This window comes from Lemur catta, chromosome 3, assembly GCF_020740605.2.
Source record: "Lemur catta isolate mLemCat1 chromosome 3, mLemCat1.pri, whole genome shotgun sequence".
NCBI lineage: Eukaryota > Metazoa > Chordata > Mammalia > Primates > Lemuridae > Lemur > Lemur catta.
In genome coordinates this window covers 66,831,155-66,853,579 of record NC_059130.1, presented here as the reverse complement: position 1 = coordinate 66,853,579, position 22,425 = coordinate 66,831,155, and the positions used below count along the sequence as shown (strand labels likewise).

Here is a 22,425-nt window from a genome sequence, read left to right as displayed (position 1 = left end):
TGGTAAAGTGGAGATGACACCATCACCACCTCAGATAGTCATTGTGAGGGTTAAGTAAGCGGCTGCCTGCAATGAGCAAGATGCCTGACTGCAGGCACACAATACATACTGACTCTTATTTTTATTATAAGCTCAATAATCATTTGAAGGGTGAACGTGCCTCCCTTTATACCAAACAGGCAGTCCCGTATGAAAACCATACCTTTAGATTGACCCATCTGTATCCCCAGAAGGGTGGTGAACACCTTACATACATTAGTGTATTTTGTCTATACAGTCACTCAGCTAGAAAGGTTTGACTACCAGCCTGTTACAAATGGGGGAAATGGGAGCAACAATCAGTGGCTTCTCTTGGTCACATGAGAGTTTAAGTGTCAGAGGCTGCGCCAACCTTCTCTGTGTGATCCAAGCTTATGCTTTTAACCAAATTATGGGAGCATAAAAAAGGGGTCTCACCAGCTGCCTAGAGGTTCAGGATGTAAAAGATGCTGGTGGAGGAGCACAGGATGGGACGTGAAGAAAGGGTAGGAGGTGGAGGGACGTCCTAAAAGACTCTGTGAGTGACTGTAAATACTGTAAATTCAAAGAACAGTTTTTATGGCTAGTTCCAAGGGTTCTTGTGTAGAAAGTCGGGAAATGAGATTAAAAGGGAATGGTGAGCACAGAGTCGGGTAGGATCCTGGGGGTTAACCAAAGGTTTGTGACTTTATCTTGAAAACTGTATAAATCTTCTGAAATTCAAAAGACATTAGAAAGACTGACCATACCAAGTGTGATGTGGATGTGGAACAACTGGAACTCTTCTTCATTGCAGGTGGGAATACAACATTGTGCAACCACTGTGGAAAACTGTTTGACGATTTCTTCTAAAGTTAACTATACACCTATCATATGACCTAACCATTCCACACCTAAGTATTCACACAAGAAAAATGAAAGCATACATCTATAAATAGACTCGTATAAGAAAGTTATTAGTAGCTTTGGTCATAAGAGCCCCAAGCTGGAAACAAACCAAGTGTTCATTAACAGGAGAATGAATTTAAAACAGCAGTCCCCGACCTTCATGCACCAGGGACCAGTTTCATGGAAGACAATTTTTCCACAGACTGGGGTTGGGGAGAATGGTTTTAAGATGATTCGAGTACATTACATTTATTGTGCACTTTATTTCTATTATTATTATTACATTGTAATACATAATGAAGTAATTATGCAACTCACCATAATGTAGAATCAGTGGGAGCCCTGAGCTTGTTTTCCTGCAACTGGATGGTCCCATCTGGGGGTGATGGGAGACAGTTGATTGATTATGGTCTCTGTGCAGTCAAACCTTTCTGCTAATGATAATCTGTATTTGCAGCCTCTCCCCAGTGCTAGCATCACTGCCTCAGCTCCACCTCAGATCATCAGGCATTAGATTCTCATAAGGAGCCCACAACCTACATCCCTCGCATGTCGCATGCGCAGTTTACAGTAGGGTTCACACTCCAGTGAGAATCCAATGCTGCCGCTGATCTGACAGGAGACGGAGCTGAAGCAGTGATGTGAGTGAGAGGGAGCGGCTGAAAATACAGACGAACTTTCACTCACTTGCTTGCCTGCCTCTCACCTCCTGCTGTGCAGCCCGGTTCCTAACAGGCCAAGGACCAATACTGGTCTGTGGCCCAGGGGGTAGGGACCACAGATTTAAAAAATATTGCTGTATTAGCACAATAGAATGGTACTCAACAAAAGAAAGCAATAAGCTGTTAATATACTCAACAACATGGCTAAACCTCAAAAAATATTATGCTAAGTGAAAGAAGTCAAAATAAAAGGTATCTACTACATGGTGTCATCTATGTTCTAAGACAGGCAAAGCTAATCTATGGTGATAAAAATCAGAACAATGTCTCCCTGTTTGTCTATTCATTGATAGTAGTGTGACGGCTAGGAAGTTTGAGGGTCCTCTCTGGGACAATAGGAATGATCTATAGCTTGATAGTGGTAGTAGTTAATTGTATAATTCTGTCAAAACATATCAAGCTGTACGCTTAATTTTTTTTTAGCATTTTATTGTATATATATATATATCTTAAAAAATAAAAGTAATGAAAAAGTATAGCAGAAAATGAGGAACTGCCTTTGGTTATATTATCTAAAGATTGGATTTTAACTGTACATACAGTAATCTTGTAAATCAGACCAATTTTGAGTTCAGTAGAAGAACTTGGTTATGGGAACTCTCAAAAAGCTTCTATTCATTCATTCTTTAATAAATATTTATTTGTTTTAACAAATGTTCATTTACCTCAATGCTACCACTTATTATCTGGGTGCCTTTGGACAAACAACTCCCTGATTTTCAGTTCACTCATTTGTAAAAGGGGGATAGTAACAGTACCTACTTCCTGTGGTTGTTGTGGGGACTACATGAGTTAATACATGGAGTTCTTAGCAGAGTGCTGGCACATAGTAAGGGCTAGATAAATGTTAATGATTAATATTATTACCCTCAGTTATGTGCTGGGCTTGGTGGATATAAACAGTAGTAGGACATAGAAAATTTATAGTCCAGAAGGGAGGATGAACAATAAATATGTAAATAAAAATGACTAAATATGCTTGGGCCAATAATAAAATTTTTAAAGTGTTCTGAGAACATAAATGATAGTCTTGGCATGGAAAATCCATTTAAAATGAAAATAATCAGCCACGTAAATCAAATCAAGTTCGGATAGTCATTCATTGTTTTTCAGTACTGTGGTTACTATGATTCCTCCTTTTCTTGGCATCTGAAATGTGGAGCCCTCAGGGCACAAGCCTGTGACCTCTTCTGTTCTGTGGCCCAGTCCTTGGTGGTCTCAATCCACTCATACTTGTGATGCCCAGTTCATGTCTTTATGTCTCCAAGCCGAACATGACGCCTGAACCGCAACTGCCTGTGATATCTGAGTCTGTCTAAATCCAAATCCTCCATTCCCTGCCCCCCACACCTGCTTGTCTCCAGCGTTCCCCATCTGGAAAACAGCAGCTCCATTCTCCCGCCTCCCAGCCCAAAAGCCTTGCAGTTTTCCATGCCTCCTCTCTACTAGTATCTCATGCCTAATAATCAGCAAACCGCGAATTCAATCACTTTTAAAGGCACTACGACTTCCTCCCACTTAGACTACCCCAATAGCCTCACTGGCCCCCGTCTTTCCATTCTTGCGTCCGCAAAAGCCATTCTCACATAGCACCCAACTGATCTTTCCAAACATTAAGGATCCATAATCCTCCCCTGCCTTATCTCCAGTGTGTTTCCTTCACACCGTCTGTCTCACAGCCTACAAGGGCCTAGACCACTCAGCTCCAGACTATCCCTCCACCCTCCTCGCCTACCACTCTCTGGCTCCCTCCACTCCAGCTACGGGCAAAGCAAGCTCTTTTTTTACGTTGTGGCCTTTGCACAAGCTGGTCCCTTTTCGTGGGATGCCCTTCCTCCAGCTAGTCTCACGGCTTACTCCCTCCCTCACTGCATTCACATCTCTGCTCAGTTGTCCCCATCCCAGCTCCAACAGCACAAACACCCCAATCTCTGACTGCTTACCCTGCTTTACTTCCTAGTGCCAACATGCTATTATATTGGTTTATTGCCCTCGCTTAAACGAAAGCTTCATGGGGCAGAGTCTTTGCATGTCCCCGTCATATCTCCACAGCCTAGAATAATGCCTGGCACACAGTAGAAGCCCAACTGAAATTTGTTGAATAAATGAATGAGTCACTATTTCCTAAGCTTATGCAAAGCTTCACAGTTTACAAAGCAGTCACATACATGATGTCTTAATAAGCTCTCTAACAATTTGTGGGATTAGGCTTTGTTATATCCAATTTATAGATAAGTTAACAGCCTGCTTAATATATAATATTTTAAGTCCCTTGCTCAAGGTTGTACAGCTATTAAAAACAAAACTCAAGCCCTAAAGTTTTGCCTTTAAGCCCAGTTTATTAATTATAATTGTAAAATACTATTAATGTTGCTCTATTAGATTGCTCTAGACACTTCACTCATGGTATCTCATTTAACCTTCACAACAATGCTTTGAGGTAGGTGCTATTTTTCAGATGAGGAAACTAAAGCACAGCTGAGTAACATGCCCAAGGTCACAGAGCTGGCAAGTGGTCAAGTCAGAATCTGGGTTCTGCAAGCCTGATTCCAAGGACTTGTTCTCAACGAACAGGCCCACTCGGCCTGGCCCCTGAAATGAAGACAGTTAAGTAAACTGCAAACACAAATGGATAAATATCAAATTTGTTCCAAGACCTTCTACCATTATTAAACCTTTTGCTTTAGTTGCATTTAGCAGAATTTTCTTCTTTAAGATCATGACGTGGAGAGCAGTTGTATCTCAAATGCAGTTTTCATTATGCAGTTTGCTGCTTTCATCCATTTTTGAAATGTTTGAAACATTTGTGTCTACACTGAGAAGTCACATAGGAACCCTAGGAATTGGGGACAGAGCACATGGATTTCCAGCAGTCTATCTGTCTTCCTCCTTTGGTGGCTCTGTGGAGCCTTTTGTGGCTATGAGCAGAGGCTGTCATTCCCTCTGAGCCGCGGATTCTACCTGCTCCCACCACATGCCTTGTTTCATCAATTTCCAGCTTCGTTTTATCACATAACCTACATTGTGGAATGCTCAATTTCTTTTCCTTTCCTTTTCTTTCCTTTTTTTCAAAACTAGGAATCTATTTGATTGGATGTGATGGCACCAGAGGCAGAAATGTGGCAAAATTTTAAATGGTGAGAAATCCATCTCAGCTACCTGGATTTTGAGAAGCAAATTGTGATTCCTGGACTCGCTTTGTATTGACCTGTGCAAGTCAGATGAACTAAAAAAGCTTCATTGACTTGTCTACTTGTCCACTTGTCTCCAAGTCAGTCAAGTGTTTGTGAATGCTGCCTCTGTTCTACTCTGTCTATTCAAATTATTAACTTAAAGGCACGCATAAAGTTACATAAACATAGTGGATGCCCTTGAAACATCAAAGCCCTCAGATTTTAAACAAGCAGTCATTCAGAAGTTGAAAAACAAATCAGATGTGTTGATTATTCCTAGTTCTTTGTAACATAAAGGTTCACAGCACTTATCTGGGGATAGACTGTAAGGGTAGCATGTGGTCTATTGATCCAGGATCCCTAGATGCCTGGCACATAGTAGGCACTCAAGAGAGTGGGTGCTTAGCACTGTAAGTGCTTGATAAATATGTGTTGAATCTACAGTACTCTGTCTTTTATTGCTTATTTATGATCTTGTGTCAACACACACACATACACACACACACACACACACACACACACACACACCTTAGGTTGTGCACCTTAAAGGAGAAAGTCTGTGTTTTATTCATCTCTGTGTTCCATAACACAGAGCCACCAACTAACAGGTGATGTTAAAAGACCATTGAATTGAATTAACTACCGTTACTTGTTTTCTTTATCTGCCCTTCCCTCACCCCAACTTGTCCATTTGGCTCTCAAGCCAGAAAGCCTAAAACCATCACATAAATCTAAATAAGTATTTAAAAGCCAGAGACCTTGAAATCTTTCAAATCAGGCTGAGAATTAAATTTTAAAATTTACTGTGGCCATTTCATAAGTAGATTTAGCAACTAGCTAACTGCTATCCCAGGAAAGGGAAAAAAAAACCATAAGCTTAATGAATTTGGTCAGACATACAGTGTAACAGATGTCCAACATGCCGCCATGAGCTTAAATCATAAATATTATGCCTCTGTTTGGCATGGCAAGATATATTAGAATTGTTTTATCAGTCACTGGGCAACTTGCTAGATGGAGGGGGAACAATCCTAAAAAATGCGGGAGCTGCTTCTTGTAGCATCTCAAAAGCATCCCTGGAGAACCACAGATAATCTGCTTGCAGTGATTCATCAAGTTGGTCCTTTGTTTCATTAATTTGAGTGTCAAGTGCAACCATACAATAAAGAATTGCCAAGACCCGATAAGATTCTCCTCTGGCTGCTGCTTTTCCTGCCCTAACAACTGGTACTATTCATGCCTAAAGCACAAATTGAATAAACAGCTTCAAGGCTGGCAATGTTGGACAGTGTTTCCAATGTTTTGTTTTTTCCTTGAAAGGCTAAATCATGTGCTTTCTTGCCCTCTCCCAAACACGTTGGACTGATATTCATTATTGCACCAATAATTTTAACTTTTTTATTACTAAGTATGGAAGGATGCCTCATAAGATAAAAATAGTTCCTGTTGTATCATCAGTCCAGCAATAGATTAGTGAAGATTAAAAAAGGATTGTAATGCCTTTTTTGGCCTTGAGAAAGCTCTTATTGTGCCCATGGTTCAGTTGGCACGCTGATGATTTCCATCTTAATGTAATCTTTAACATTACGCTGCCACAGGTGAGGTGTTAAGTAATACATTAAGACAACTATTTGCACTGAGCAATTTCACAAGAAATATGTTTTTAGCTAAATTAGACATTTAACAAATGCCATTTGTAATTCAAAGCAGAGGAGAGAGTACCCTTAAAAGCTATTGATATGAATTTCCCAACACAAAATAATAATTATGTTTTTTTTATTTTAATAGAAGTTCTGAATGTAAAGTTACGTAACATTCAGAGACCAACATAAGGAAAGTGCCAAAGACCTTAGGATTCTTAGGAAATGAGCCATAAGCAGCTTTAACTCCAGAAATTCTTCATCCAAATTAGGAAGAATCTACATGTCCCACCAATCATGTAGATATGATGTGCTGAATGTTTTTAAAACTTTAAAATCATTTAGATGAACACTAGGAGCCTCAAAGATCAGGTAGAAATATAACTTTTAATATCTAAAACAAATAATGAACGAAATAATTTAGATGAAATATTATGATCTAAAGATTGCATGACAATAACTGGATTTTTAAAAAGTAAAATTAAGGGGGAAGAGAAAATTAGAAAGGGTATAATTGGAAAACTGAAATAATAATTTCTTAGGGAAATAATTTCTTGATAGATTTCTCCATACTATGAACATAAATAAAAATGCTGTAAATAGAGCTATCGACATTTGCGAGGGTGACTTGTTTTTATCAAATTCACAAAACGGAAAATTTAGTTTGCAAAATTTCAAACAGCTATCCAATTCAGAATCCAATCAGGTTCTCCTTCCTTTTTTACTTGATGCCTTCTTAAAAGATAAATAAGCTCTCGGACTAAGAAGTGGGTACAGTGGCACGGTTAACTCTCTCGCCCCAGAAATTTCACTCTGTTGAAAAGATTATTATTTGGGGGCGGGGAGGGGGATGCAGAGGTCTTTAGGACCCAGCAGGCGGCGGCGGCAGGCGGCAGTTGTGTAGATCACTGAGAGACTACGAGGGTCCGGTTCAGTTTTAATTCTGTCTCTAATCTCTGCAACAGCGGCGCTTCCCGGGCCCCGCGGCTCCAGCGCCCGCTCAGCCGCGGCCGGCCGCCGGGCGAAAGATCAGAGCCGCCTCCGCCCCATCACCCGCCATGGAAACCCTCCAAGAAAAAGTGGCCCTGGACGCGCGTGCCTGAGGATTCCGCACAAAAGAGGTGCCCAAAATGAAGACCTTGATGGTGAGTCAGTTGTTGCAACTCCACTGGGCAAGGCGGGGACTCCCGGGCTCAGCGTCCCCGGGGCGCGCGGGGGAGCCTCGGAGGTGCCTAACCCTGCGCTGCGAGGTCGCCCGTTATGAAGGGACAACTTTCCACCTGCTCCGCGTCCCCTTCCGATTCTCCAGCTCCGCCCGGCTCGGAATGCCAGAGCCAGGATGGAAACTGGGGTTGCTTAAGCTCCTGAATCTCCGGCGGGGTCCGAGGGGCTGGCGGAGAGCCGGAGGAGCGACGGAAGAGCGGGCAGATAGCTCCGGGGAAGGGCGCTGCCCAAAAGCAACAGCCTGGCAAAAACTAAGAGGGGCGGGGAGGGGAGACCTTTGAAGACTTTCTCCGTTTCCTTGTCGGATTTCAAACTTGCAAGGATCAGCGAGGTAAAGCCCCAGGGGCCCAGGAAAGGAGGGGTGCAAGGACTAAAGACTCCAGCCGCTTGGCTGGGGCAGAGGGCCCCCTCCCCAAAGTGCGGGCCCGCCCCTGCCCTAGCCGCCCGCGCGCTCTCCTGCCCGCAGCCGGGCGCCGCGCACCGCCTGCCCTCTACCGAGATCTGCGCGGCGGCGGCGGCGGCCGGGAGCAGCGACGTGCCGGGAGCATCCCCTGCCGTACGCGCGGGGACTGTGCCTCTCCCCTGGCTGCGCACGGCGGGGCTGCGGCCCGGGACATCCCGCGCCCCCGTCCTCCCCCGCTAGTGTGACCACCACGCAGGTGTCCCCGCCCGGAGCGCTCCTCCAGGCTCCGCGCTCAGCCGCTCTCCTCTGCTCTCTCCCGCCCGCCCGCAGCGCCATGGTCTGGCAGTGTGTTTAGCGCTCACCACCATGTGCACCAGCTTGTTGCTCGTGTACAGCAGCCTTGGCGGCCAGAAGCAGCGGCCCCCGCAGCAGCAGCAGGCGCCGGCGACCGGCAGCGCGCAGCAGGCGGCGGAGAGCAGCCCCCAGCCGCGCCCCGGGGCCCCCGCGGGACCGCGGCCGCTGGACGGATACCTCGGCGTGGCGGACCACAAGGTGACGGCGCGCGCGCCGCTCGGCCCGGGGATCCCGCGCACCTGAAACTTCCCCCTTTCCCGGGGCTGGGAGGCACCGTGAGTAGGTGCCGTGCAGAGGGTGGAAGGGGGAGTGGACCCGCTGGATGGGGTAGGCTAGTTCCTACTTGGCAGGAATTCTTATTTGGAGAAGGATGCAAAGTTTTTCAGAAAATAGGGGCGAGGTGAGTGGACCCTAAAGCCTGATTTCCTAACAGAACCGGCCCGGGAAATAGAACCCCCGATCCCCAAAATTGCAGCTACTGGGGGACGTCCGGTTCCTGAAGCGTCGGGTTTGACAGCCAGGTCGCTCCCTAGGTGGGAGGAAACTGGGGGCGTCGCGGGTACCAGTTGGGGCGTTCCGCCGACCCGGAACCCGAGAGGGAGCGAAGCCAGCCGCGGCTGCTGCTCAGGCTGGAGGGTTCCCTCTGATCTCTCCACGCAGTGCTCTGGGCTGAGTTACCTCCGCCCTGGGGAGCGGTGCCCAGGCAGGAGTGGAAGGCTTGAGGCACAAACTCAGCTTCCATTGGCTTGAAACTCATCACAGGGAGCCTGTTTTCCTCCGCCTTCCGGGAAGCTGCTGCATGGCTTGGCTAATAATTAATAAGATGAATTTTTAAAAATTGAGCCTCCTTCCCCCAGAATAATAAATCTCTGGTCTCAGCGTGTGAAGCCTCTGGGAGAATCCTAATCAAGTTTCCTGATTCTGGAGATATTTTGATACAGTTTAAATGTATCCCTCATTATTTGCAGCTGCTAACATGTTTTTATTAAAACGCAATTCCACTCGGTATCTGCTCTGTAAAGCTAGAGGATTTCTTGAAATCTCCGAACTATTCTACCTTTTATTTTACTAAATTTTGTGGTTGTGAACAATAATATTTAGCAGATGCTCTTTTTCTGTGAAAAGATTAGTCTTCCCATGCATTAAAAAGCCAAACTTTTTTAAAAAGTGACAATCAAAATACTGCCACTCACCTGTACAATGCATAAACCTAAGGATTTGAAGGGCATCAAAGAATTTAAGGCAGGACTCAGCCTCAGGAGTCTTTATATGCCTGAGGAAAAACAATATGTCATGAAATGTGTACAGACTGATAAACTGATAGATACAAATATATAGTAAAATGTTAGATATTTAATATAAACAGTGTTGTAGGGGTGCAGAAATGAGAAAGATCACTCCTCTGGAAGGATCAAGGAAAGTTTCTTTGAAAAGGTGGAACTTGCACTGGGAAGAACTTAGGGAAGCAAAAAGGAGGGAGTGATTTCATTATGAAGTGATTTTTTTTTTCCCTTGGCAGAGCTGGGGTTGGGGGATGAGATATTGGTAGACTCTTAAAATCCAAAAGCAGAGAGCCATCAGGTTTACAATTACAGCTTCAGTTTTCTCTCTTAGTTGTTGATTGATTACACACCTTGTATCTGCATGTGCAAGCAACCAATAAGGGCTGGAGTTCTAGCAAAGTTTAGACATTGGCTTCTGGCTGTGGATGGATGTGGTGTTTATGTGTAACTGGGGTGTGATGGATATATTGAACTTGTGGATTTTCATGGCTATTATTTAGTAGAAATAGCTATCTAACACTTCTGAAGCTTTGATTAATAGGGTGTCAAAAGGTAAATTTGCTGAAAGCTTCTATCTGCTTTTGGGCCAATATTCCTAATACTTTTCTTCCTGTGTTTTAGGTCCAGACAGACATCAGCTATTGATAGCTTAATACAAAGTATAGCGCCTTTGTGCTCATTTTCAAAACGATTTTTATTCACACAAATATGTTTGATTCCATTCTCAATATATCAGAGCATTACTTCATTAAAATGAAGAATAGCGCATTTCTATTTTGGAAAACATCTTGAAACTCTATGTGGGAAATTGAAATAATCTGTAGTAAAGGGGTTTTATAAACTGTGAAGTGCTATATGAATGATAAATATTGTTGTAAATGTCATTGGAATTCTTAGCAGAGGAAGGTCTTTGCAGATAATTTTCAGTATCAATGAAATTCTTTTGTGGAAAACCAACATCTCACAAAATTTCATGCCCAAAGGTTGCAAGGGAGCTTGCCTCACCCCAAGCAAAGGAACAAATGTAAATATTAAAACTTATGCCTTCTCTTTAGGCATTATCCCAACTGTCCCACCAAACTAAATGTAAACTACTCAAAATGCATTCACTGATCCTCGTCACTGCTGTCATTTAGCCTGCTGGAAATTGGACAGAGGTCCATTTCCCATGGCCATTTGAAGGTGTGTGTGAAGTGTTGTTTATTTTCTCTAAAAAAGTTGCTTTTTAATTAGATTTATCTGAGATCTTCTGTAGTCTTGCTTAGGCAGAGGTAGAAATCATTTGTTAGAATACTGCTAGGAATTTTTTTTCAATTAACACAGGAGAGAGCAAGAAATGAAAGCTTTTCTATTCTTATTATAGTGCCAGATGATACTCAGATTGCTTATTTTTTCACTCTCACATCAGGCCTCTGAAAAATTATAGGATATGCAGAACGTGATGACCACTAAGCCATATGCTGCTGCATATTGAATCAGAATCCAACAGACTTTTTATTTGCCATTGACTTACAGAGTCTGGAGAGAGTTACAGATATTATTTAGAAACACGTTCACACCTCCCTAGCTGGAGGTCCCAAAGACTGATAAATATGTAGTGTTTATGTTCAGTTTCATGATGTTATTAACATTATAACTCCAAGATTAAATTCAACAGGTGGTCCTAATCCCTAGCACCTGAATTTCACAAATTACAGCCTGTCTGCAATGATAGTCTTGTCTCATATGGCTGTAGACTGAATTACTATTGAGATTAAATCACTATGTGCTTTTGTTGAAAGATATGCTACAAGTCAAGTCAGAGATGAGCAGCATGTGTTGAAGCTTAAAATATCACTTTCCATGGTCGTTGTATTCCCTGCTTCCTCTTTCACAAAACGATGTGAGCTGCAGTTGTCATTCCAGGATGACTAAATGAAGGCTACTCAGACTTTCTTGTGATAATGAAGGCATTTCATTTTCTGTTAGATAGAGTCTTTCTCTTCTTTCCCAATCCCTCTTCCCAGACCTTTTCCCCACAAATGTTCCACCATCTCATTTCTATCTCGTTACATGTCTATCACTGCAGCTACTCTATCTGTATTCTGCCATTATTCTCCTTGTCCCCATTTTTGGAAGCCATTGATCTCTAACCAAAGTGACCCAAAACAAGTAAAGAAGCCAATTTTCATGGCTTTGAGAAACTTCTGCATTTAGAGGTGCAGCATAATGTATAACCAAACTAAAATGCACGCACGCACGCACACACACACACACACACACACACACACACACATACACACACCCCTATTAAATCAAGCAACCCTTAGGAAAGCTCCACATCTTAACAGCAGTGTGAAAAGAGACAGAGAATGCAATTCAGTTTCTAGTCTGGATCTGGTCTGGGTAGATAAAGTCATTTGCCATCTGGTTCACCCTGTGAAATGAAACTCTGAGCTGATTCCCATTTCCAATGGACAAGCCCTTATCACAGAAGGCCCACTGTCACCTGGGATGCCCTTTTCTGAGATGGCTTACAGAAGGACAGTGATCAATGGGTTCTGAGGCCGAGCAGCTATCTCCTGGCTTCAGAAGTAGCCCCCAGGGATGGACTTTACACATACCAATAATATGCTTGTCCTTGGTTCTTTCTTTCTTTAGCCACTCAGTTATTCAGACAAATCAAAACTGCTTAGTGGTAATAGCATTATTACTGTTAATTGGTAGATGTCCAATTGGAGTGATAAGACAAGTCAATACAGGAATTGAAAATAATTCAAAGGTAGAATTTAGGTGCATGCCACATAACTTATTCTGAAATGATGGAATAATTATTCCTCCTTTATAAAAGCATATAAATTCTCAAACACAAGTTTATACCATTTATTAGACTCTATTTATGACATTTGAGTCATCCAATGAATGATAAATCATTTGGATCTCAAGGAAATTCAAAGTGAGCTAATTTTCAGTGCTCATATATTACAAAATTTAATCTGCCGATGATGATAAAACTCTGTTACCAGAAGGCATCAACCAAAAGGAATCATGAAATAAACTATTTTTCACAGGTGAAGAGTTGCAGTAATATGGTTGCTTTTAACAGAAGTGTTTATATAACATTTATTGAAACACGTAAACTTCTTTAATTCCAGGACAGCCAGGAACATTTTTCCAGCTTCTCACAGGGGTAATACCAAGATACCTCTGCCCTCTTATACCTGGTAGCTGAGTTTGAACTGGCTCCCTCTCACGTTCCAGGCATGCTGGCTTTCTTGCTGATCCTTGGACACCCATTCTGCCCCAAGTCCTTTGCATCTGCTGTTCTGTCTTCCTGGAAAGCTCTTCCCCCGAAATCTTTTGTATGGTTGGTTCCTTCCGGTCTTTCAATCCTCAGGCCACATATTATCTTCTTGTGGACCACACTTTAAATAGTCCCCTCCTCAACAGTCCTTCTCTGTCATATTAACCTATTTTATTTTCCTTATAACACTTAACAATATCTGAAGTAATGTTAAAGTTTACTTGTCTATTGTCTGCCCTCCCTGTGACTAGAATCTAAGTGTTGTGACAGCAAAACCTTTATTCATCTTGACCAGTTTAACCCCTGGATCTAGAACAGTACCTGGCATTTAGTGGGCAAACAATACGTATTTATTGAAGAAAAAAAGAAAGTGAGGGTGGAGAGAAGCACAGAACTACTTCATCTATGTGAAGTTTTTTCTCTAGAAGAAATATCAGCACAGAACCAGGGGCCAAGTCTCATGTTTTCTAAATTTGTTTTGCTAAGAAAGTAATAATAGAGAGGAAGAGGAGAAAGTGATTTAAGACAAAAGAACACTTGTGAATAGAATTTAGGAATCTATGTTTTAATAAACTTTCTTTATAATTCTTGTACACATTAAAGTTTGAGAAATGCTGTTTGATATGTTTTACATCATTACGGAGTGTAGTGAAGTGTAGTTCTGTAGCTAATTTGTTTCTGGTTTTTGAACTAATCAAGCCGTTAGTGATTACTCATTGAAGGCCAAATGGTTTGAAAATTGGGCATTCTGGAGGAAGAATACAATCCTACTCACAAAGAACCTTTGATCTAATTGGGGGGAAAAGATGAAGAAGCAAGAAAAGTTAAATAATAAAGCAATTACTAAATAATAATATGAAACCAAGAAACAATAAATCAAGGCACTGACACTAAAACGGAGGCAATTTCTGGGATCTTTCTTCCTCTATAACATAAGTTAGATATTGTTATTACCTCAGGAGTTTGTAAAGCTTTCAAACTAACATTTTATTATTCATTAGCCCCATATATGTGTTTGTGTGTGTATGTATGACATCCAATGAATAATTAGTAGACAACTTGGATATCAAAGCAACTTCAAACTGGATTGATTTTAAATTGAAAATATTAGGTTTCTTTATGCTTTTCTTTTGGCATGACATAGTATCTCCTGCACTCTTGAAGTTGAATCTGGTTTCAGCTCTCTTTGTAACATATGGTGACCATCTTCACCAAGCTAAATCTCATAACTTATGCTATGATGAATGTGAATATAATTGTGTCGGCCACAGAATATTTGCAATTAGGTCTGTCCTAGAAACATGTCACCTGTTATAGAGATTAATTTCCATAATCTCTAGGGTCATGTGGCAGTGCAGTATAATTCCTGTCCTGCAAATACTAGGACTATGAGAGATTAAAAATTAGAAAGAACTTTGATAAATTAAAACACAGTCATTCCAGAAAACCTCCTATTCACCTATTCTATCCTCTTTTAGCAGCTGTGTAGGATCTTAAGTATAGAAAGACAAGGAATTTCTCTTAAATAATGTTATCACCCATACCCTTGAACTTGATCCAAGAGAATTCCCTTTAGAGTCAGAGAATTTATGATCAAATGATTGGTAAAATTTTGGAGGGTAGATGCATTTATGAGATGTACTCAGATTCTTCTCCACAAGCTCTTTTAGTCTTAAACACTTAGTCTGGTCCTGGGACAAATAAATATTTTTATTGCATACTCTATTCAATATTATTTCCTAAATAAAAATCACAGGGATGCATATTCTCAGCTTAGACAAACCATCTGCAGGGAAGCCTTCCCTGACTTATAGCCCAGGTTTGATCTAAACTATTTCTTTTGTCTTCATAGCTGGCATCCCATGGTAATACTTATTCTGGTTTATTGTTATTTCTTGTGTAAAATTGTCTGCCTTCCCCACTAGACTATGAACTCTTGGAGGCTGGGGATTTCTTTCTCTTTCTTAGTCATTGTATTCTCAGCCTTTAACATAATGTCTGGCATATGATGGGTCTTCAATTAATACTTGTCGAATAAATGAGTATCCCTATATAAGGATTTTAAATTTCTTCTGAAATAAGCCTGCCTCAAGAGTTTCTGACCATTTGGAGTTGCTGAAAAGGAATAGCTGCACATCATAAATATCAATTTTTCCTGCCACAATTTGTAGTTCTGTAACTAATTCATTTCTACCTTCTAGTACTAATCAGATCTCTTAAAACATACTCAGAATTTTAGAGCTAGAAGGAAAACTTAAAATCATCAAAAGGAATTCACAAGTGGTTGTATGATTTTCCCAAGGTTGCTGGTTAGTGGCAGAGCTAGGGGTGAAATGCGGGTCTCTGATGTGAACATCATTACCATAAGGGAAATTCAGTGCCAATATCCTTGAAGCAGTGACTCAACACGATTTGGACAGAATTTATTAAAATGAAGAGCCTAGGCCTATCCAGTTATTGGAAAGAAATAAATATTTAAACATCCTATTATTCTGAAATGAATATGGGAATATGCTTCTGGATGGTTAAAAAGAACCTTCCCCCAATGACTGACTTTGCAATGGGTACTCCAGAGGCTGCATAATATGCATGGTACTAATGTAATTGGGACAATTTGCAAATCAGAGTAGTAAACCAAGCCAAAAAGGAGTGTCATGTTTAATTATTTGCAGAAAGTGCTATGACCAGGCCACTCATTTAGCTGAATTACCTTCTCCACAGTGGGGAAGAAAACATCATCAGGAGACTCAGTTAACCAAGTGTTTGAAGAACCGCCATTCTGCAAATATCATTGACTCTCCCTAAATTCTGAGATGTAATACTCTGGGATAGAATTACTTTAGGCAAATAAGAAACTATTTTACCTATGGTAGGGAAAATTAACCTTGATCGTTGCTATAGCTCAGTATGAAAAGGAAACTTTTTTATTACATTCCCTCTTAATGGCTAAGGAGGTGTCCGTAGAGTTCCTGGGAACCTCACAGAGTCTGAGTATACTCTGGCAAAATGAAATGCAGTGTTAAACAATTTTTTAATAAGAAAGCATATTCTGGAAATTAATTGCACATATGGGACATCTCCGCTGACTAAACTGCAAGCATTATTGCATTTCCAATTTACATATCTGTTCATGTTCCTTGTGTGTTTCCAGTGGCTTCCCATGGCCTAGAGGATTGAAGTTCAGACTCCTCAGGAAGGCTCACGAGGCCCAGTAGGGTCTGCCCGGCCTACTTCTCCAACCCCACCCCCACAGCCACGCCCAGCCCTGGGCTCCACCCACCCAAAAAACACAGCTTGCTGTTTCACATTTCTTTTCCTTTGGCAAGGAGTATCCTTGCCCCTTTTATCCACCAGGTAGAGAACTAATCACTCATTAAGATCTAGCTGAAGCATCTCCTTTCTGAAGTTTTCCCAGCTGCAACCTCTGTGCAGAATAGACCCAACATTCTCTATGCCACCTGCATATCAGCCAATCAGTCACATACTGGCTGCATACCTACTGTGTGTTAGACACAGGGGAGGAAACAAGGTGAAGGACCTAGTTAGGCCCTGCCCACAGAAAATCAGTGGAGGAAATAAATGTTATAATTACTATACTTTGGTAAGTCCTGAAATATTCTTTGTATCTTATACATGCTTCTAATCACATAATATTGCAGTTATCTTTCTGCATGTTTGTCTCTCTAACTAGACTCTACCTTCTTCAGACCAAGAATATAACTTACCTATCGTGGTATCTCTAGAACCTAAAACTGTATCTCAGACATGGCAAAGCTGAGTAAATCTTTCTTCAATATTGGGTGCGAAGAGTCCTGTTGTATGTAATTATATGTAATATGAAGAGAGTTGACCAAGCCTGGCTAATAGACTTATTAATCACAGGAATGGGCAGGAATGATATGTAGGGGCAGAAGGACCTCCTGTGTGTGTCATGTATGTACATCTTTAATTTCTGCTCCCTCTTTAAATACAGAGCAACATTTGCTGACTTTTCCACAATGGTTGACCAGATGTTGAGATGCAATACTGCTCATGTTTGAGGATTTTATGATGTCATGGGAGCCAGGGGGACACTCCCAAGCCTTTTCCTTGTTGTCAGCTCTTTGGCAAGTCATAGAACTTCTAGCCTTGAGTAATCTGAGGAAGAGGAGGTTAAACTATACCCATTGATTCCCCCCTTTATTAATAATATTGTGTGCCTACTATATACCTGGCATTGTGGTCAGGACCCAGGAGGCAAGGAATGATGAATAAGATGCCATCCATAACTCCATGAAACTTACATCTATTGGGAGAGGGAAAGAAACAGACATAAAGTTACAGTGCAGATTTGAATAGAAATACTCACATGCTACAGAGATTGGTTTTTATCCTGCAGTAAACACTGGGGAAGTCTTTAAAAAGTAACCTGGAGGAGTCACTCCATTAGATGTGTGTTTCAGTGGCTCACCCTGGCTTTGGTGTGGCAGAGGTTGGAGTGGTTCTAGGTTGTAGGAAGAGGGACCAGTTAGCAGACTGTCGCTGTGGGCTGAGTAAGTGACACTGGTGGCCAGAGGATAAAGACACCTAAGGTTTCTGCCTGCCCTAGGTTCCTTGACTGCCCACCCCGCTGGGTCTGTGCAGGCAGTCTGAACACAGCTCCTCCAACAGCAGACGGGTTTTGGTTCAAGATTGCCTCAAAATAGTTGGTGAAGAGAATCTGAGAATGATCCCAGATGGCACTTCAACTTTGTCTAATTTTGAACCTTGCCGTGTATCTTAATACCACATACTGACTTGAGCAAAACAGTGGTGTTACGGTTAGGGCTAAAGCAAGCTGTTTGTGGAGACTCCAGAATGCAGACCGGCAGCAACAAGAGTTAAACCTTCCACCTGCAGCAGAGAAAGTGGGGTGTGGAGTAAGTGTGCTGGCAGAAACTTTACTAGGTAACAGTTCTACAGGGTGGGGGAAGGGGGAGACTTCATTCTAGAATACCTTTGTTGGGGAGACTGTTATATAATAAATCTTACCAGGTATAGATCTGTTGGAAATATTGGATAGAGTGATTTTACTCTTCTTTCATTTCCCACGTATCTATAGAGAGAGCAATTATCATTCTTTTAAATCACTTAAGTTTGTTAACAACTTGTAAGGAAAGTAAAGTTTCCATTTCAGTTGCATCAGAAGGAAATTGGCCATGATGTAATGTAAAATTTGTCAAGAGGGAATCTGGTTCCTAATTCATTCAAAAGCATTTGCTTGGAAGCAGAAATGTATCCATCAGAATGAACTCTAGTTTGTGGGGCCCATATTTGGAGTTACATGGCAATGGCACACCTGCCAGGCTGCTGTCAGGGATGTAGCCAAGTTGTCCTGCATTACCTGAAGTGGTACCTGCCTCCCACTCGGCACTGAAAGCCATAAAGCTGGTTTGTTTCATTTTTATTCCGCTTGTACAAGTTTTGAACAATCAAAGCATGGGAAGTGATAATGTGCGACTTGTATCAGAACACAGAAAAGGGAAAGAGGATGGTAGGGACTTACGTATGTTGCCAGCCGCACTGAGCGAAGCTTTGCCCTGGTGTTGTCACCATCACTAATTCCGTGAAGAGTTATGCCCATTGCTCTCATCAACGACTGGGGGTGGTTCGGGGCTTAGCTTGAAATGTGACGGGTTTCTAATCCAAAAGTTCAGAACTAAAAGTCAGAAAAAGATCTCACGGAGAACATAGTATCCCAACTGAACGGACCTGCAGTAGTGAAGCCTTCTTTTATTAAGAGTTCATTTTGTGCTGCTGTCACAGACAGAATACCACAGTTATTTATGGGCAATTGATAAAGAACAGAAATTTATTTCTCATTCTGGAGGCTGGAAGTCCGAGATCAAGGCACCAGGTGAGGTGCCTGGTGAGGGCCGCATCCTCCGGAGGGAAGGAATACTGTGTCCTCACACGGCTGAAGGTGGAAGAGCGAGCGAGAACAAACTTCCTCGTATTCCACTCCGAGGAAGGAGCCCTCATGGCCTCATCACCTCTTAAAGGCCTCACCTCTTGATACTATCACATTGGCAACACCTGAATTTTGTAGGGGCCACATTCAAACTGTAGCAGGTAAAGATAATCTAGTTAGACCCAGGACCAAGAATAAGGACCAGAGTGAGAAATAACACCAGTGTTTCTTCCTTGTTAACAGAGGGATTCTCTTTCTGGTAGTACAGACACGAAATGTTGATTGAGTCCCAGAAAGGCAAGTAAAGATAGCTTGTCATGAACTCTGCAGTGTCTACAAAGGGGTCACAGTTGTTTGGAATTATTAGATTTCAATATGATTTGATATGCTGTTTAGTAACAGAACATCAATGGGCAAAAGAATCACTTAGTTAAAATAACTTCCTCTGACCCATGACAGCTGGGGAAGAGCAGCAACTAGGGTTTTTTCTGGAATGAGCACCATAGTGTCCCTCTAAGATGAGTAGGTTCAGGTCCTCTAGGGAGTTGTAAATCTCAGTAGCGACTGGTCTGACAGGGAAAAGACTATTCTTAATGGCCTCACAGAGCATCCTGACGGTGCCTCAACTTTTGGAAGCTGTAAAGGATGGAAGGGGACCAGACCTTACCTTATGGATCTTCCAGGGATTTGTGCCAACCTGTGAACACCGAAGTTCAGCAGTATTCTATGCAAACTATGCCTGTAGACCATATTTGAAAGCATGGAAAACCTTCTACCTGGGAGAAGCTTCCTCTGCCTCATCCCTACTACAGCATGTTGAAAAAGAAATAAGGAAGAAGAGAGCCAGAGTGCTAGTTTTAGAAAACAAACTCTTCCCCCTTCACAGTTGTAAATGCATGTATACTCATTGTCTTCTCAAAATAAATGGTAAAAAGAGGAAAGTAACAATTATTCCTAAATCTAACACCAAGACAATTACTGTTCTTACATTAATGTGTTATCAAACATATCAAGATGTATATATATTATATTTTAATGTACTTCCTTCCAGTTTTTTATTCATGTATGTCAGATATGTGGGGTCCACGTGTACACTGATTTACCAGTACTAGTAATCAAGTTGTACAAAGGAGGGTGGGGCTTTATTGTTAGATCCTATTTATAAAGACATCTTCTTTAACAGCTTAAAACCAAAACATATTCCAATTAGAGTTGGAATAATTAGGAAAGGTGTCTTGATACATGTGCTAAATTCCCCACTTACTAATCCTAGAGGAACGTACATCCTTCTTCTAGCCTAAAAACCCCTTCTGTTGTTTAGAACCCTGTAGCACTTTTCAATTGTGGCCATGCTTCCATCCGCATCTTTCATCCTCCACCTGTTTGCTCAGCCACAGAACGTGTTCCAGCAATTTTAAGTTTTATAAGTCATTCCCAATAGTCCCTTAATCCTTCTTGCCACTCTTCTCTAAATCCCTTTCAATCGATCAATGGCTCCTTTTGGTGTGTGGCCCGCGGAAACCTCACACAGTGCTTCCAGGGCACTGTTAATGATGACCACCCACCACCCTCACGGTCAGCGAGGTGGTCGTTTCCGCATGGACAGCCTCACCTGTGCGTTTACTTTCTGTGCTTCTGCTCAGTGATTGAACTCCCTGTCCCTAAACGGTACAGCTCTAATTCCCTGTCCATACGTATTAATAGCACAGGTTTACTTTGCATAACTGTCTTTCCTAAAAAGAAATTTTACAGCACAAATAATTATAGTTACCACCTTTTCTGAATTAGCAAGCTTTTCTGTATTTCTTTTGCATCTTCGCATTTTAAAAAAACATTTTAATTCCTTTATCTTATTTTAACCCAATTTATTGAATTCTATAACTGTTTTTCTTGATTCATCTTTCCTTTTTAATACTTGATAAGGTCTGTAAGCTACTCTTCATTTCTTACATTTCCCAGATACATGCTGTTCTATCTTGATTTTGGCATAATCTCAGAACTCTCTGTTATTCTTCCAGTCCGTGGGTAGAATAATTCTGTCGTTAGAGACACTGGGGCTTGCCTCTCCCATGATGGCCAACTAGCAGGGAATATGTTTTATATGTCTTGGTTGGTGGCTTCTAAGTAAAAGGATGAGTCTGAGCGTACCAGAGATCTTTGCCAACAAGCTCTTTATCAAATTGCTCCTTTGCTTTGCTGCCTGAGCTCTCCTTTATCCTCTAGCTTGAAGAATCACTGAATCCTTCCCATTTTTTTGGAAATGCTTTTATTGTGATAACATTTGAATATATATATAACATAAAATCTGCCATTTTAATCATTTTCATTTTTAAGTGTACAATTAAGTGACATTAACTACATTCACAGTGTTGTGCAACCATCATCACTATATATTTCCAAATTTTTCATCATCTCAGAGACTCTCTAACCATTAAGCAATAGCTTTCCATTCATCTCTCCCCTCAGTAAACCCAGTTATGCTTTCTGTCTCTGAATTTGCTTACTGTAGACATTTCACATAAGTGGGATCATTCTACGTTTGCCATCTGTGTCTGACTAATTTCAGTTAGCGTAGTGTTTTCAGGGTTCATCCCTGCTGCAGTTGCAGCATGTATCAAAACCTCGTTCCTTTTTAAGACTGAATAATAGTTCATTGTATGGATATACCACATTTTGTTTTTCCAATCATCAGTTGATGGATTCTTGGGTTGTTTCCACCTTTGGCTATTGAGAATAATGCTGCAATGAACATGATGTTTCCATTCATTTTTTTAAGTACCTCCCTCCGTTTCCGTTCCTTCTCAACCCCAAGGCAGCACCTGAGTCTCCAGCTCTGATACATGGAGAGGCTGCCCTCCTTCCAGCTGCTCTAACCTCCACACACAAGAATAAAATAAAAATAAAAATAGAAACTAAAAAAAGGAGAAGAGAAGCCATTGTGCTAATTATATTTGTCTAAAAATTACGTAAATTTTTTTAAAGTTTTGAGAAATTAGAAGAAGGGACATGTTCTCATAATCCTACCATTTTGGTATAAGTAATGATATAATTTTGATGTATTTCTGCCAGCTTTTTGTATGAATTCTTCTTTAAACCTAAATGTTCACATGATATATTTTTTTTTTAAATGCACACGTTTTTAATTCTGGGGTTTTTTTGTTTGTTTGTTTTACTGATATTAAAACTGGCATTAAGGTTTCCTTAGGTTAGCATCTGCCTTTTATATCTTTTTCCATCCCATAATTTTCAGCCTTTCAGTCTCCTTACATTTCATGTATGTCCACACCTGCTATTTGTGGAGCCTGTGGCAACAGTATAAATAGAGGCCCACATAGATTCTATTGATAATTGTTTTACTCAGTAATTATGTCTTCATTTAAGAAAGATTTTCAAATTTCAAAGATTCCGTCTGGTCTATTCCAGTTATGGATTAGATCAGAATAATTCTCTTGCTCATTTTTATTGTTTTGATTACTAATTAAATCTTCACTAAAAAAAAGTGTGTAAT

At 41.2% G+C, this 22,425-nt stretch overlaps 1 protein-coding gene across 1 annotated transcript in view; it reads left to right on the top strand.

The window, feature by feature from the left end:
- The first annotated feature begins 7,339 nt into the window (after positions 1–7,339).
- The window catches only part of ST6GALNAC5 (ST6 N-acetylgalactosaminide alpha-2,6-sialyltransferase 5), a 152,775-nt gene continuing 137,689 nt past the window's right edge, over positions 7,340–22,425 (top strand). Inside the window, exons 1-2 of the mRNA XM_045547722.1 lie at positions 7,340–7,586; positions 8,399–8,620. Coding sequence (XP_045403678.1) covers positions 7,572–7,586; positions 8,399–8,620 — 237 coding nt within the window. The 5' untranslated portion in view covers positions 7,340–7,571. The remainder of the gene's footprint in view (positions 7,587–8,398; positions 8,621–22,425) is intronic.